The sequence below is a fragment of the Macrosteles quadrilineatus genome, unplaced genomic scaffold (assembly GCF_028750875.1).
Source record: "Macrosteles quadrilineatus isolate MER2022 unplaced genomic scaffold, UCM_ALF_1.0 Scaffold_2__2_contigs__length_208266976, whole genome shotgun sequence".
NCBI lineage: Eukaryota > Metazoa > Arthropoda > Insecta > Hemiptera > Cicadellidae > Macrosteles > Macrosteles quadrilineatus.
In genome coordinates, this window is record NW_026542595.1 from 115,842,794 (window position 1) to 115,861,574 (window position 18,781).

Sequence of the window (18,781 nt, forward strand, 5' to 3'; positions counted from 1 at the left end):
TAATTGGTAATTTATTTTGAAGGCATTTTATTTATGTACCATGAATGGTGTCAGATATTATTTCTAAGAAATAAAAATAAGTACATCTATTTACAAGTATAATACAGTACACCTTTTTACTAACAAATTTTACCAACAATGCCATTTAACTTATTTTATTTAAAAACTCATTAATTGCGATAACAAGTGTTCTCAATCATGAATGCCTTTAATTTTTTTTTTTTATTTCTTAATGTTAGTCTCACTTTTCAAACTTTCTGGCAATCTATCAAAGAATTTGGCACCGTAGTCTTTTTTTATTCTTATCGATAGTTTAAAATAATTTTTGTGCCTAGTGTTATAAATATGATTATGGCCAAGAAAAACTGGTATTAGTCATGTTTTGTTTCACATACATAACACATTCATATACATACAAATTAAATACTGACAAAATTCCTAGTTCACTAAACCTATCCTTTACATGAGCCTTCTACTTCAAACCTAGCATGGTTCTTATACATTTCTTTTGTAGTTTCAATATCTTTTTTAAGTTTTTGTGAGTCGTTGCTCCATATACACAAATGTTATATGCCAAATGAGAGTGAATCAAGCTATTTTCGTATAGCGGATTTTCTGGTCTGGAGGAAATGCACTTGGGTTAGGAATACGAGGAAGAAGGAATGGCTACAAAACAAACTTGCCTAAGAAAAGTGTGTCGAATGAATATAACACACAAAAAAAGTTCACAACACAAAGAACTTGACTCATTAAACATCCTTCTTCCGAAGAATCCCCACGTAGGGGCGAAATGTCAAGTTTATTGTGGTGTGAACTTTTTTTTAACTACCTGGTAAGGTAACTTTCTTAAGCAAGTTAGGAATTTTCTCAGATGATCCATGCTAACCTATATTCCTTTCCAATAAAATACTAACTAGCTTAAAAAAACCATTTTCCAATACTATGTAAGTAAACACCCAAATGGCAAGTGGTGGGATTACTATTAACCCTTCGCGGACGGGTGACGGATATATCCGCCTAAGTCTTTGGCAATAAAGGACGGGTGCCGGATATATCCGCCTATGGTTTTTGATGATCCGGACGGGAAGCGGTTATATCCGCCTTCTCTTTAGACAGACTGGCAGATGCAACCAGGATGTGATTGAGCCATGCGAACGAGATCATCTTGAAAATTAAGAAGTTAAACGGGGCAAAGCGTTGGGAGACAGCTAGTATTGATATAAAATCAAAATTCAGCTGTATATGTCAGTTCATAGTTTTGCAATGTTTTCTAACTAAACACACTGTACTTGGTAACCTAAAATTATAGTAAGCGGTGGCACGACAATAAATACCTATAAATTGTACCGTTGCAACATGATCAAAATTTATTTGATTTTTGCGATGACACAACTCAAAATTACAATTGTTTAGCAATTTTTTAAAGGACACGTCGACACCACACCGACACATCGACACCTTTGACAAATCTACATTTATTAACTTGCAATATTTACCATCAGTGTCTGAAAGATCTATTTCCTCATCGGATACAAAAGGCTCGTGGCTTTGGTCGTCCATTCCATCTAGGTCGAACAGTCCTTCAGCATCGACAGACGGCTTGCGAGCAACATTACGTCTGCTGCCCATCTGTAAAAAATACAATCATATCAGCGACGAGGAAAATAGGTGCTGAGAAAACTACGGATTGACACAACAAAGAGGGTTATGGAGAAAATTACCACCTAAAAACCTGCAGAATAAGCGATTTCCATTTACCTGGTTGTATTTTTACAAAAATATTTGGTTAAAAATGCCAGATTTTTATAGTGAAATGTTAATAGCTTTGTGTGAAATAAATACATTTTGCCAAATTTTTATCTAATTATTTCCTTTCCCATACCAAAACCTACACTATATTGTATTATGTTGGAGTAGTTACAACAGTTAAAATATCCTCCATAAAGGATAACATGGGATACAATGTGGTTTAGGTAAGTAGGTGGCTCGTGGCTCAGTCGGAAACGCTATGGACTTCGGGCCCATGCAGCCCTATCGTTCATATTCTGTACGATGTAATAAATATATATATATATATATATATATGAATTAAAACTGCCTCAGGGATAACAAAAGGAAACAAAAAATCAGTTCTGGGCCAAGATTGTAACATGAGACCTACGATAATAGCTTATTCCTTACACGGGAAATTTGCTAAAAACCAAGTTTAACCTTTTTACTTTTAGGTTATTTTAGGTTGAATTACTTTATTAACAAACAAGTTAACATTTACATTGTGATCTAAAATATATATTCATACTCCGTCTTTCATATGTTCAGAAAATGACAAATTTTGTCAATGACACTATCGCTAACTAACCTAACATAACCGCCTCAATGCACAGTAAAAGATCCACATCTTGAAAAGACCCAAATATTACGAGCAAAGTTACGAGTTAAAATACTTGTCTCACCTGAGCTGGTCGCTTGCTTATGGCTTTGTTAGGATCAGGTAGAACTGGTGTCGGTGTCTGTGGCAATTTGGTAACACTGGGGCTCGAGTTGAACTGAGAAGTTGGCAGTTTAGTGTCTGAAGACAATCCTGCTTTCTGTCCGCTGCTAGCTTCTACCAGGGTCCTGCCAACAGTTGCGATATTGACAAGTGTGACAATTTCCATTACCTTCAAGTGTAACCTCAATAACAAGACCCTCGATAACAAGTCACCCTCAAACAATTTTCAAATACCCTCGATTTAACAAGATCATACGTTATTGGAAGTTGCAAACCTCTATAACCTTGATGATGCCAATGGGGGACTTCTTACTGTGGTTTTACTGTTATTTCAATGTCAGTATACTCTCACTCGCCCCATATTGTAATTAGGTAGTGCCAGGTTAATGAAAATGGTAAACTAGTGGATGACTTTAAAAATACTTAGGACTAAATACTTTCTTATGAAATGGCGACCATATGAATGTAGGTATTTTAAGCCAAGTATGAGTGGAGATGAGTGGTGCGATCTTGTAGTCTTGTTAGTGACTAAGGCCGACATTCCTAAGACACAGCTGTTAATTAATAGCCCATACGGCCGATGACAACTAAGGGACCTTTAGTTTATATTGGAATACGAATGAAATTTGTGCCTTGTAATTAACGAATTGGTCTAATTATCAGGATTGTACTGCGTATCCTCGTAGTACTCACTAGTGCCATGAGGGTAATGGAGGAAACGTAAATTTTATTATGTAACAATCACCGCAAGATCATGAAATTCAGTCATGCGGGCCCCGGAGACAAAATGACTATCTCCTGTGATCACAGGGAAATCGTGAACAACTCCCCTAGAGACATTGTGATTGTGAAATTTCCAGAGACGATTTCTGTGATCACTGTATTTGCACTCGTTGGGTAAAACAACTGACTTTAGCAAACTAGCAGTGATGTTACCGAATTACAGATATTGTTTGATACACACTATCTTAAAATTGAGTTTTCTCCCCTATGTATGAACAGATTTTCTGAAATTTGGTAGCCTATCATTAGAATTGTTAGAAAACTGTAACATTAGTTTTGTTTTCCAATGTAGTTTTACGTTATTTCAGATTTAAAATTGTAAAAGGCCACCATTATAAACTAAGCATGGTAAAAAACATTTGTTCTCAATATAGGTTTTTGCATTAATTATCCATGCACCAAACTTTGATTCACTACAAAACGCTGTTCTTTTTATAAAAAAAAAACTAGTTTTCTTCAAAACAAAATTGCGCCTGAACATAGAATTTTTGTTTTGAAAATTGTAGGTCAGTAGATAGTTTAGGGACACCCTGTATATTTGTAAGGCGAAAACAATGATTTCTATATTCACCACTCTAAAGTCTTATTAATTAACAAACAAACCAAATATTTCTGAAAAAATTCTATTTCCTTTACATATTGTATACAATGTAATACAATTAAAATGTACAAAATTGGCTTGGATGAAAATTATGAAGCCGTAACCGACAAATAACTCATTAAAATCCATACAATCAAATTAAAGTACAACAATATTTGTGGCAGCGACCCGAGGCAACAGTTGAAGGTTATCAATTTTACATAACCGCTGATGGATGAATGAGACTGGTGATACTGCACCATTACACTATCTTATCTGCAATGAAAAACTGACTGCAAATCAATAGGTTCACCCTGATTCTTTTATCAGCTGATTTTTCAATGTTCATTTTTACTCACACTAGAGTGGATTCAATCACTACATGATTAATGCTAAAATTTATGCCCATGTTAAAAATAGTAGCGTATTATAATATAAATAAATCTAAAGATGGCCTAACACAATTTAAACTGTTCCACAGAATTGCAAAGGATTCAACCCAAAAAACATAAAAAATAAATGCAGACAATTTTTAAGGGTGTATCAAGATTTGTGATAGGAAAAGGGGGTTTTTAATAACTAGGATTGCTTTCAGAGCGGTGAAAGCCAGTTGAGCGGAGAAAACTTGATTTAATATTTGGGTAACTAACTAAATAAATAAATAAAACAATATACTAATGCTTGTTTTACTGATTGAAATTTTAATAATTTTCCTCTAGACTACATCTTGATGTGATTCAGATAGGCTACCTCTTGCAAAAGTAGATTAAATTACAGTAGTTGGGACTATGATAATAACATGGAAAACGGGTATTAAAGAAAAAAAGGAGGGAAATTTTACATTTAAACTCAACTGTACAAAAAAAAAAAAAACAGTGGACTTCATTATGACCCTTGCAATCGGTAAAAAGTATTGAAGTATAAAAAAACAATAAGTATAAAAAACGAGCATTTAAGTATAAAAACATGAGCGGAAATTTGAAATTTGAAAGTCAAATGTGCATTATAAACATTAAATTTGTCTTTATTTTAACCCTTCCAATCGGTTGAATTGGTTTTAATATTGGCCTTAATAAAACATAACACGAAAAAGGTAGGCCTGTTTTAACTTTAAAACACAACCGTAAAATACTTTATACTCAAATTAATTGAAACACTTCTAAATGACTAAAATTATCAATTGTATTTTTATGTAAAACAAAAAACTTAAGAACTGCTAAAAATACTATTGAACAATTAAACATGGCTGAAATGTAGGCATAATAATAAAAAAAGTGAAAAGTAAACATCACATCAGCTGATTTATGTGAAAACATAATAATAATAGAAGGGAAGACATGCCAGAGACAATGTAGATTTGGTCTCCTATTACGTCATCCTATTTTGTCACAACGTTGGCCTTATCTAAACAACTCAAATTAATTAGCCTAATACAGAAATTTCTTTACTATTTTTAGCGTATTCTTCGTTTTTATTGGGCGTTTAAAGTATATTTTTATTTATCCACGCTGTAATAATAGTTATACGTCATTATACATATTATTTCGTTTATTAGTCACGAATACTCATAAACCCCGACCTACATTCCCCACATGCCTAAATTAGATCAGTGTTCAATCTGCATTTTATAAATAAGTGTAATAACTTACTGCACCGTCGATGTAATTCAACATAATATAACCTGTGATGTATAATCGGATTAAATATCGATTTCGATGCGGTTCGATATATCGCTTATTAAATCCTGATTTCTAACATTGGCTGTTTGTAATCAGCTGGCAACACAAATAGGTTCACAAGAAAGTAGTCACTGGTCCGTCGTATCCCTCCGCTCCTTGTTTATGCTCCGCGCATTGAGAAAGTAGTTCCGTATATTTTCTCGATTTTCAGTGAATTCCGCGCCTTAAAGAAATGTTTTAACAGCATTTTCTTGTTTATTAAAATCATAGGAATGGTTTAAGAACGTTTAAAAGAAAAGTCTAGAAAGTTCAGAAATACCTTATTATTCTTGTTTACATTTTTCTTGTAAACAAAAAACTGTCATATGGCTACTTTAGTCCCATAAGCCTAATGTTAAAAATTGGAAATTTTAAGTTCGTTTTAAATTGCATTAGCATTATCTAATTGAAATTTGTTTGTTTAAAAACCATCTCACCATTAGTCTAAGTAATTTTGTTAAGTTTGGCTGAAATGCATTCAGCCGTTATTGAGTGATGTTTCTCTATTTGTTGCATTGAAGTTGATCCAAAAGAGCTACGCTCGCTTCGCTCGCTCCGCTCAATAATTTTACTTGTGGTCTGAAAATAATATACAAGACATGTACGGTACATAACATTTTATCTGATCTCACCTCTTGCTAGCATTTATTACTAATAAATAGGTTTACTATTTTTCATATTTTGATTATTATTTTTAATGGTATGTAATTTTATATATAAGCCTTTGCACCCAAATAAAATTACATCTCACTCGTCCCTTAGAAAATTATATTGCAAAAAATCTTCCTGTAATGTAAATTATAATTTTGTTCATGAAATTTTAAATAGGCTATAAAATTTTGGATTGTAGGGAAAGTATATGTCAAGTTTCCAACAGTTATCAGTTGTAATTTTTTAGTTGTAAAATGAGCTAAATTAAAACATGCCTCGTCTTGAAAGACGAGGTATGTTTTAATTTAGTTTATACTAAGCAGTTCAGGGGCTAAAAAATGGAATGTAAAATGAGTTAGAGTAATGCAGGTTGCATTTTTTTTACACAAAAAAATCATTAGCCTATAGCTAAGTTATTTCATTAGATCTTTTCACACTTGGTTTTGGAGCCTAGGACAGGAAATTTTACAAGCTAAATAAAAAATTTCTTGACATTTAAAAAACTTAAATTAGGCCTAAAGAAGCTTTTTACATATAGGACACCCAGTATTCCCATGACAGTGTCTAGCCTATACTGAACTGCTAATCAAGAATTTATAAAACAACATCTACCTTGAAAGTGTAAGATGGTCGCGGTGAGCCCTAGCCCTGAGTTGCTCCAAGGCAGCGTACTGTTGTTCCGAGAACTGTCGTACTCTCTCCTCGGTAGCCGCTACTTGACGCTGGACCCACTCTGTCAGCTGCTGATGAAGCGCAGCACTACCCGACACACCTCTGACTCCTGTCGGGTCAAAAGGGACGAGCATCAAAAACCGTTGATAGAACTTTAGTACCATATAATTGACGTCTTCAACATTATGCTAAAAGTTAAAAAAAGGCACAAAAGTTCAAACATTCTCGACAACAAGACTGATACACGAATATATGATAGGTCACATACCTTTGCCCGTCTTCAGTCTTATAATTTTTTTTTTTTTTTTTTTTTTTTTTTGTCCTAAGGACGCTAGGCACGAGCCTGGGATTGTTTTTCACATTACTTCAGGCTAGACCTAGGGGTTGCGGCATTATCACTTAGATAAAATCCATTGGTGACTTGGCGGGGATCGAACCCGGGACCTCAGGGACTGAAGTCCCGCGCTCTAACCACTACGCCAGCTCGCTCCCCTTCAGTCTTATAATAGTAGTCAGAATGTTGTAATAGGACTGAAGACGGAAATGGTACTGGTTTAATCTGTGTAACCCCAATTTCCTTTGCAAAAATTAAACACGTACACAGTAGGTAATTACTGTACTCAAGACAAATAAGATTTTGTAAGACTCACCAGGAATTGGAGCATTGGCATCCTCATCAGCACTGTCGATCACTATGTGGAACACTGGCGAGAATTTATCACTGTTTTTGAGAGCAGCTATTTCGTTCGGATCAACCTGAAAACAATAAATTATCTGTTACTTTTCTTACCAGATCGTTATACAGAATAGTTAAGTATATTATTACAGCTAGAAAATATTGTACATCATGAGTATGGTGGTTTAAATTACCTGGTTACTGTCTATAATAATCCTTTGTATTCTACAAAGAGCTGTTTCGTGCTGTGGATGGGGAACATCATTAGGACAAAGTGTCAAGATTGGAAGAGTATTCCTCATGGTCAGAGTTCATCAAAAGTTTAGTAGGGCTACTTTACAACAATTTACATGATAGTCGCGACTCACCCTCTGCTGGCGATGTATCACATGAATTGTTACCGTCTGGTCAACCATCTAATGATGAGCTCCATCTGCAGCACAAAACAGCTGTAGTCTTTGTAAACTATAAAGGATCATTATTTACAGTAGCCAGGTAATTTAAACCACTAGGCCTATAGTTAACTCAGACAATCCAGAGGCCATTCCATCATGAAATTATGACTAGGCCTAATGTTTGGATTCTTAAAACAGGCGAGTGAGCCTAAAACAGCAAAATTATTTTAAGTATGGATGAAGGTAAAAAACGATCTATTGTGGTTTAGGCTGTAATAACTTAAGCCTGAGGTCCTAAAATTCATATTTTGAGTCAATCTTTCATTTTACATCATTAACTTGTAACAATCCGATTGTGGGCCACCATTGGAGGTTGGACTGATCACCCAACCAATTACTTTCAACATTGTATTTTAGAATAGCGCTCATACAATGGCCATAATAACCCTCGGTCGATTGTAAGAATATTCAACGCCAAGAAGTCATAAAAAAAAACCATGTTCGAGGCTAACAGACGGCCTAGGTTCCAATTGGATTCGGATGGAGTGAGTGGCTGGCGCAGTGAACGCCCGGCTAGAATTAGGTCCTTTCCATTTCTGATTATCGAAGATAGAACATCTTAAAGAAGCCCTCGCTTGAATTTAAGGATTAAAAGCATCAACTTGCTGATTTTAGAGGTAAGGCAGAGGAATAATTAGTATTTTTAACATATTTTCTCATTTCATTTTATGATTCAAAATTTTGATTTAAAGGAAAACTAAATTAAAACTTGAAGCTTTGTCGTCACAGTCCATTCATGTCTGGTTCTGAACAAGTTTGTGGAAAATGTAACTTTTAGAGATATTTCTTTGATTCAAGTGAGATTTCAATGTGGAATAAGTAGAATATTCACTAAACCATGTTTTCTGATAGGCTAATTAATTGTAAAATAGTTCTGTTTTGTTTAAAATGTGTAAGATAGGCCTCTGGTCTTGGACCTTTTTCATCATGTTAAAGTTTGCAAGGTGTGACGCACATGTTTCCAAGTTTTGCTTTTGGGAATAATTTCGATAATTTCAAGGATACTAATAGCCTAGATTTGTTGTTTGCCTCTCAATTCATCAATCGTAGATTTTTAAATTTTATAATTTTGTTAACTTGAATTTTATGCCTAGGCCTAGCCTATTCAACTGAAAAACCCCAAGTGTTCTCATAAGCCCTATTTCTTAGGCTCAAGGTTAGTAGGTAATATGCTGGTTTTGTGGTGCAAGAAGAGTATATCATTTTAGGTTAGGTTAGGTTAGGTTTAGTATTTTTCCCATGTTGCCATTTTACTTGATTAATTATTGTAGCCTATTTTGCAAGTTAATCTCACAAGAGAGTTAGGCCTAAGCTGAATTGAGTCAAGCCCATTTCAGAAAGTCATAAGGCGCTGAAAATATTTTGTAAATAAGCCGAGACTGTGTAAGGGTTCATAAAATTCGTGAATATTTATAATAAAACGGAACCCTTACTAGCAGAATCGCCTCGCCAATTCGCCGAAGTTAAGTTCCAAGATGTAAACAAAACTAATTAGCAGATGACACAAGTTCAGCAACAGCTGATCTTGTGGTTCACCGCAGTACCACCGGGCCGCGCATCAGTCGCCCGCGCCTGCGCAAGGACCCCAGCCACAGCGCTGGATGTGCGCGGCGCTCGGAGGGAGAGTGAGTCGGGGTCGGCGAGAGTCGACAGTCAGCAGGAAGCAGGAGCAGTGGCCTGAGCAATTAGGCAGAAGAAGGACGCCCGACCCTACACTCTCGCTCACGCCAAGTAAGTGGACGACATTCGCCATTCGCCGTTGTTAATATCCTAGGGCGCCTAGGATAACTCGACCTCACTCGCAATCGCTTTTATTACGCCAACCGTTTATTCACTGTTAATTAATTACGCTATTTAAGTCAAACGTCCGCGGGAAGTTTCGTCTTAAATTTAATTGAATTATTAACAGAGATCGATTTATCTAAACCGGTGAATATCTTAATCGTTTTGCTATAACTTAGAGTGTGATCTGTTTTGTTAAAATAACTTTGTAAATATATAACGATCAGCTTTGATTTGTGGAATATCTCAATTTCGTTCAACAAATATTTTAGGGACCGTGAGTTCAAAGAAGTAACGGTCAGAACGAGATCCGCCCGGTTATAATTCCTTTCTGTTTTAATTGTGTTGTTTTATTTGTATTGTTTAAATCTATTCAAGTTCGATCGGTTTCGGTCACGCAAGGTGGCTTTTTCATATTCGTGTGTTTTTGTTTGTTTTGTTTATCGCGTAGGTCCGTGAGAACACGGTGTTACTTAAATATAATGTGTGGTGTTTAGTGTGTAGTCAATGTTGTTCGTAACTACTGTAGCAGCAGTTCAGCTGTGAGATATTTTATCTATTGGAATAAGAGTTAATTCATAGTGGATTTATTAGAGTGATTTTAGTACTTGGTTGGCTTCTTTACTAACTAACACGCAATTTGTTTGTACATATTTCAGAACTGTACTAACCATTGTAGTTATTCATTATCTTTTACACTAGAACCAGTGCACAGTAGTTATGTTCTATGTCGTTGCTTAGCCGCTATTAACTGTTAATGTTCTAGGTAGTTGCTTTACTATTCTTTACCATATTTACCACTTCATTATTAATTATTCATTTAGCCTTCCACTAATTATTGATGTGTTGAACCATATGCATTTAAATATTCTAACTTATGATACGACACCGCTACTAACACACTAACCTTAGAAATTGCTTCAAATCTTAGCATAACGCTTAACCTTTGCTTAACCTTTGACTATTAACGCTTAACTAAGGCTTTGGGGATTCGTATTGGCTTTGGGAATTTTAATTCGCCGTGACGTTAGACAGTTAAGCCCCAACTTCTGTTTCCATTCTTCACCATTTCCTCGATTCCTGGACTGTTGCTAATTGAGTGATCTGTGTATCGTATGTGTTGTGTGTGTGCAGCTAACTGCTTTGGTTAGCTGTAGTTTGCTAAGTAGCTTTTCTTCTTTCTCTATTACTTCGGGCACACCGGAAATAAGTTAGATTTAATTAGCACTTAAGCTCTTAGCTATAAGTCTCCTACTCTGTCACTTTATGACTATGAATGTTTGTTGCTTGCCACAAACTTTTCTTTCTTCTTTCTCTATTACTTCGGGCACACCGGAAATAAGTTAGTTCTAAGATAGCTTTAACCTATTCCGGAAAACCCGGAAATAAGTTAGTTATTAGCTAGCTTTAACCTATTCCGGAAAACCCGGAAATAAGTTAGTTATTAGCTAGATTTAACCTATTCCCGAAAACCCGGAAATAAGGTATTTATAAGTTAGCTTTAATTACTTCGGGCACACCGGAAATAAGTTATTTATAAGTTAGACCTAAGCTATCCCGGAAAATCTGGGAATAAGTTAGTTTTTAGTTAGGCTTAATCTATTTGAAATAAGTCTTTGTGTGCTCAACCTGTCTCTGTGGGTGTGTGTCTCGTATGTTACTCTTTCTATAACGACCCTTCTCCGCCCTACTCTGTATGTTCGTTTGCACCTTTCCATTCCTACTCTCTCACGGGGCTTCGAACTAGTCCACTCGCCCGAAACGCATTGTATTATTTTAAATAATAAAGACGCATCTAAACTAATTCTGTTCGGTCCGTGGCGCACGGACGTAGGGCAGTAAATTAATTAAATATAACTCCACCGAGGAGGTTGTGAACAGAGTCGCGCACGAAGCTATAACTTCGAAACAAAATCTCGCCCTCCCTCTTTTATTCACTCGTTTCCTGGCGATGATGAGGCACGAATAAAGCCAAGAGGCATAACATTCCCGCCTGAGCCAGGAAAACGACTTTAGGAGACAAAAGCGGGAAACTCGACCAAAATTGACCCCCGGAATAACCCAGCTCGGCTAGGCTATCAGGGACGCGACTCCCCGACCCGACAAAGTAACGAAACACACCCGGAAGCGGGTTACAACTGATTTTGTTTGATCGAAGCGAAAGCGCAACTTGCTCTCATTTTGAATTTTGTGTAACTATTAGATTGTTCTCTTGTGTAATAGGTAAATGTCCGTAAAATTGTAAATTATTTTATTATGTCTCCTGCAAATTTCATGTTTATTTAGCTTTATATTGAACCTTATGTATTTTTGTTGTTTGTAATTCACAATAGGCCTAACCCCTCCCCCCACAGTGTAACTATTGTGTACCGTATACGCCATACTATTATATTTTGGGATTTATATAGGGCTGGTACCGTCAGCGTATTTGTATAGATAATTAAGTTGTTTAGATATATTACTTGTCTTATAAAGGGTCCATTTATTTAGATTAATAACTTGTTTACATTGTCTGATTTTTGCCAAAGTGCCTTAACCATTGAGATTTTGTATAGATTTGTATTGTATCTTTGTTGTCAACGTCATTATTCTGATTCAGAGTACCAACATTTGTTTGCTATTAACTCTTGTACCTTGTTTGAACTTTCAAAAGTGCCTTAAACACAATCATCGATTAAAGTTAATTGTATTCTTTCAGAAATATCATTCTTTTTATTGATCTCCTTAAACTTGTCTAGATTAGTGGACAATCAAACAACAGATTGCAAGTGTGGCTTAGGCCAACTCTTTTCAGTTCAGTTAAACAGATTTTGCCTAATTTGAGAGGTATGAACCTTGATTGGTTGGATAATTTCCTTTTGGTATCTTATTATCTTAGTCTTAAGTCAGTTGATACATATTTATTTGAATAATATTGGGTACTGTATATTTGCATATTTGTTTGAGATTGATCAGGTAGACTTACTAAATACATTAGGGTATTGATGTTACGGCATCAGACATGAAAATCGGGTTAGGTAAAGTTTAACTCTCTGCCTTACTACCATAGCAACCACGAGAAGAGTTTTTCTCTCTGTTGTAAACTCTTATGAGAGATCTCCAAACGGAGTGGCGCCCCCTAAACCGAGCTAGTACCAATAGACCCGGTTGCTATAGAAGTAAAAAGGTTAAAAGGAAGATATTTGTTAGTGAACCCGACCCATCTCCCTGAGCAAAGCCCGGCACAGCAGTTTGTGAGGCTGCAAACTTACCTCGTTCACTTATTACATTTTTAACATTTAGTTTTATTCATAACCTAAAATAAATTAATTGTGAACTAAATTAACAAATTGTAAAAACCGCCCTAAATAAGTAAGTCAAATATAAATGTTGGATCAGCTCAATTTGTCTCTGAGCAGCTATGAGAACGCTGCACGGTTCATTCTAGAGATCTACTTACCAACATATTGCGGTTGACGAGCACAACAGTAGTGCTACCGGTGTCCAGCGCATGAGTGTACAAGTTACAGTTCAGGCAGTGATGTAGGCCTACAAGCCATTATCCACATCTCTCCTTTGTGACTAAGGCCATTCTAGAGATCTACTTACCAACATATTGCGGTTGACGAGCACAACAGCAGCCGGTGTCCAGCGCATGAGTGTACAAGTTACAGTTCAGGCAGTGATGTACGAGCCATTATCCACATCTCTCCTTTGTGACTAAGGCCATTCTAGAGATCTACTTACCAACATATTGCGGTTGACGAGCACAACAGCAGTGCTACCGGTGTCCAGCGCATGAGTGTACAAGTTACAGTTCAGGCAGTGATGTACGAGCCATTGTCCACAGCTCTCCTTTGCGACTAAGGCCGCTTGCTCCTTGTGAATACTCTCCAACTCCACACTGCCGATGTTCTGTTAAAAAGTAGACATTGCTTAAAAATGTGTACAGTAACACTAACTTACCATCAGGGCTAAAACGCATTTCAAGCTAGCTGCAGCTAAATAAATTAGTACCTTGTGGCCTTAGCTGAAGTCTCACTGGGGCTAACTTATTGTGTATGGTAGTTCAGCAACTTTTAAATTTAACCTAGCCGAGGTCACACTGAATTCAAAACGTGAGGAGACTTACATGGTCTTTACAACAGGGCAAACTTGTAATAAGTTAAATCTAAATAGATACACATCATGGATAAACCCGGCAACAATAATGAAAATTGCTGAAACGTTGGTGGTTAGGAATGTTTTTATTACAAAATCTCTTTTCATTGAAAAGCGTTTTTATGTCAGATGGCAAGTAATATATAGGTATCTATTCTGATTTTATTCAAAAAGTATTAGGGTAGGGGTACACTTCCATATCTGTTGGCACAAACAACCGAATGAGTAAGATATTGATTATTCAATTGTATAATTTGATATATCGTCTGGTTAGCTAGGTTTGGTTAACCTTACCTAAATAACCAAACGATAAATCGAATAATCGATTTTTTCATTCGGTTGATTGTGCCAACAGATATGGAAGTGTACCCAGTAGGCCTAATAGTACTGATCTTATTAACCCTTTCAGTGCTATGAAACGATATATCGTTGTTTTAAAAAAACCCCAAGGGATATAGAGAGGAAGGTTATTTTTAAAAAAATAGCAAAACGGCCATTGGTGACCCGCATGTTCATAGGATACACTACCAACCACTTAGCTAAAAGATTCGCCCAATCCGATGATTTCGAAGGTGTATGTCTCTAAACCAAGGATTATGAACACCTCACTATGCCCCAGTGGTTGTAGTATATCGCTACAAACACACAGGTCACCAATCATTTGCCACACAGGACGGGATTCGAACCCGAGCAGACGAATGCCACTGGCCAAGTGACACACGCCCTAGCCTTCTCGGCTATCTGTGCTTGAAGACTGGGGAGTCAAAACCCGGTATTTAAGCTGTCGCCGCCGATTGCGAACAGATTGCGCTGCAGATGGTTGTTCAATGCGTTACTAGGTAGCAGCACCAGCTAGTCACGGACTATTTAGATGCAATCTTTTAGTTTTAGTAGTAGTAAATGTGTTCCTGAGACTTTGCTGCAAAACATTAGTTTCCCTAAAATTGCTATATTACAATAACCTCGTCCAACTAAATCAGGGTTAAATTCAATATTACATTGTAAACTAACTTATATGTCTTTTGATTTTGTGAGATTTCGGTTTCAAATAATGCTATCAGAACATAAAAATTTATAGGAAAACCAGGAAAATTACAACAAAAACTAAGTTTTATTTGATGTTTACTACAAATACCGGGATTTATCTTTCATATATATTTTCTTATAGTGTTATTATTCAAAATTAGCCTAATTAATAAAATAGTGACAACATGACAGTTAAAATTCAACAACGGGTAAGTTAATGGAATTAAAAGGCAAACAAAAAATACTTACAAAATATGAATTATTGGCCTAGCACTGAAAGGGTTAAGCTTTGTTGTTAGAAGCCTACCATTAATGATGGCGCAGGGTTGGGCCAAATTTGATACCGTACCAGAAAATATGTTAATAAGTCCATAGGCTCTAAAACTTGGGCCCAACTTAATCGACTTCAGCTTAGGCCAAGTAACTTCGGCTATGGTAATGTAGCCTATTGGTAACATAAAATAGAAATAGGCCTAAACTTAAGCTAACTTAAGTCTAAATATTTCTAATATGCTAAGAGCTAGGGGCTTGATTAAAGCGTAGGCCTACTTACGGTTTTGAAAAATGGATGATCTATTTTCGGGCTGGTGCTCAAGTTGAAGTCATCAATAACCGATCCTTTGGAATTAATGATAACGTTTAGACACTTGCACGATAGCTGCATTGTACTGTCGACTATGGGCCTTAGTGTTGGCAAATTTATAACTTAATTGTGATAGGCCAAGGTATAATTATTATAAAAACAATGGCAAAGGAGCGGTTCAATGGTCGAAAACAACACCTACTGAAAGCTCAAGGTAAATTAAAAATTTAGAAATATTATAGCATGTCAGCAAATGAAACCAATCGTATCACACAAAGTTACACTGACACTCAGCAGCAGTAAAAAGAATCCGAACAGAAACTACAAGAAAAGCAATTTCTAAGTCTAGATTCTGTTAGTGTTAGTTTAGTCTTGTAGCCATTACATGTCCCACATCACGCTAGTGATGTGCGATACGTATCGTATCGTATCGGAATATCGCGATACGCGAGGGACGATACGATATTTCGATACGATATTTGAAAAACGATACGTATCGTATCGCCTAAAACGATATTTGTATTTATATCGGCACATAGAGCGATACGATTCATGTCAAAACGATATTTTTAAGCTTTTTTTGCGCAGGCCGAGCAAACTGCAAAATCTGTACTCTGTGGATGTGTAGTTTGAAATAGGAGTTTTTGACGTCTGTATTTTTGGTTTTTACTTAATAAAATGATAAAATGTACCAGTCCCATCCCAGTCCAGTCTATTTCCACTAGCGTCCTATCTAGCACTAGCAGTGCAGACTGTGGGAACTGTCTGTGGCAATTACATTAATGTATCTGCAATCCTAAAATGCTATGGGAAGGATAGGGAAACAGGTCCAAGACGTAGGGAGTTGTGAAGGAAGTAGTAAAGGCGAGCAGTGTGGAGTGTGGGAATGGATTAATGTATCTGCAATACTTAAGACTGTTTGGCACTTTCTTGTTAAAGGGAACATTCATTATTATCGATGATTTTTTTTCTCGATGTATCGATATTACGAATTTAAACATATCAGCTGACAACTACGATAAATATTTTTCAGTATCAACAAACAATAATGAAATGAAACTGTTCTAAAAAAAATAACCTAACATAACTAACCAAACTTGCTGTGTAAACATTCCATGTTTAAATTGGCTTTTTCTGTTATCAAAAGGATTTTTAAATAGTAGGCTACTAGGCTACAGCAAGTTTTGTTGGTTATGTTAGGTTAGCTGAGAACAGTTTCATTTCTTAATCCAAATAATAGACTACCTATTTTAGCCTAAACAAGATCATTTGTAAATATGTAATGGATCGGTAAACAAAAATATCGATATATCGAAAAAAAATCATCGATAATAATGAATGTTCCCTTTAACAGGAAAGTACCGACTGTTTTCAGAGTAAACTAATGCTTTTCCCCGAGCAAAGCTCGATCCCCAGGTACTTATATAAATTAGCCGTTTCTAGGTTAGGTAGGGGAGGGGGAAAACAATACGATACGTATCGTTTTTCGATATTTTTGACGATACGATTCGCGTATCGCGATACAGACGCCCGATTCGATACGGCGATACGATATTTTTTTCCGATACGTATCGTATCGCTGTATCGCGATACGCGTCCGTATCGCCCATCACTACATCACGCACACGCACCGTCGTGAAGTTAGCGGCTCTTTTCATCGGCGCTTTTTTGGTTTGTAATAGATGTGGGTTGGTACGCCTGCGGACGCCACAAACGTATTTTGCAGGGATGTCGGAAAGACAATCAATGACAATACGATGCGAAATGATGTTTTTATATTTATATAATGTCAATAATACATTGATAAAACGTGTATACAAGTTAAAACTAATTAATTGACGTATTTTAAAAGGCATATTTGAGACCGTACTGTACATTATACGTAGCTAAGGCTTAACATAACGCGAACAATTAAAACTCCGAACATAAATGTGCATAATCTTTTTTCCCAAGCCCATCACATCAACTTTGAGCTATTCTAATGGTAATACACAATGTGTAGAATACTCAGTATAAATATGATTGAGGCAGTCCAGTGAATTACGAAGCTATAAGGCAAAATCTATATGGTTGATAGGAACTCGCATCAGGAAAAAGTGCACAATCTTTTTCCTTAGTCCATCACATCAACTTTGATGTATTCTAATGGTAATATACAATGTGTAGAATACTCAGTATACATATGATTGAGGCAGTCCAGTGAAATACGAAGCTATATGGCAAAATGTATATGGTTGATAGGAACTCGCATCAGGAAAAGTGCACAATCATTTTCCTAAGCCCATCACATCAACTTTGATGTATTCTAATGGTAATATACAATATGTAGAATACTCAGTATAAATATGATTGAGGCAGTCCAGTGAATTACGAAGCTATAAGGCAAAATCTATATGGTTGATAAGAATTTGCGTCAGGAAAAGTGCACAATCTTTTTCCTGAGCCCATCACATCAACTTTGAGGTATTCTAATGGTAAAATACAATGTGTAGAATACTCAGTATAAATATGATTGCGGCAGTCCAGTGAATTACGACGTTATATGGCAAAATGTATATGGTTGATAGGAACTCGCATCAGGAAAAGTGCACAATCTTTTTCCTAAGCCCATCACATCAACTTTGAGGTATTCTAATGGTAATGTACAATGTGTAGAATAATCAGTATGAGTATGATTGTGGCAGTCCCGTGAATTACGAAGTTATATGGCAAAATGTATATGGTTGATAGGAACTCGCATCAGGAAAAGTGCACAATATTTTTCCTAAGCCCATCACATCAATTTTGAGGTATTCTAATGGTAATATACAATGTTTAGAATAATCAGTATGAGTATGATTGCGGCAGTCCAGTGAATTACGAATTTATATGGCAAAATCTATATGGTTGATAGGAATTTGCGTCAGGAAAAGTGCACAATCTTTTTCCTAAGCCCATCACATCAACTTTGAGGTATTCTAATGGTAATATACAATGTTTAGAATAATCAGTATGAGTATGATTGCGGCAGTCCTGTGAATTACGAAGTTATATGGCAAAATCTATATGGTTGATAGGAATTTGCGTCAGGAATAGTGCACAATCTTTTTCCTAAGCCCATCACATCAACTTTGAGGTATTCTAATGGTAATATACAATTTGTAGAATAATCAGTATGAGTATGATTGCGGCAGTCCTGTAAATTACGAAGTTATATGGCAAAATGTATATGGTTGATAGGAACT

General features: G+C 36.1%; 1 protein-coding gene across 1 annotated transcript in view; it reads right to left on the reverse strand.

The window, feature by feature from the left end:
* Window positions 1-15,952, reverse strand: part of LOC128986062 (uncharacterized) — a 37,039-nt gene extending 21,087 nt beyond the window's left edge. Inside the window, exons 1-6 of the mRNA XM_054406157.1 lie at window positions 15,528-15,952; window positions 13,535-13,702; window positions 7,546-7,651; window positions 6,836-7,004; window positions 2,454-2,616; window positions 1,497-1,629 (exon numbers count right to left, since the gene is read on the reverse strand). Coding sequence (XP_054262132.1) covers window positions 1,497-1,629; window positions 2,454-2,616; window positions 6,836-7,004; window positions 7,546-7,651; window positions 13,535-13,702; window positions 15,528-15,638 — 850 coding nt within the window. The 5' untranslated portion in view covers window positions 15,639-15,952. The remainder of the gene's footprint in view (window positions 1-1,496; window positions 1,630-2,453; window positions 2,617-6,835; window positions 7,005-7,545; window positions 7,652-13,534; window positions 13,703-15,527) is intronic.
* Between the last annotated feature and the right edge of the window lie 2,829 nt (window positions 15,953-18,781).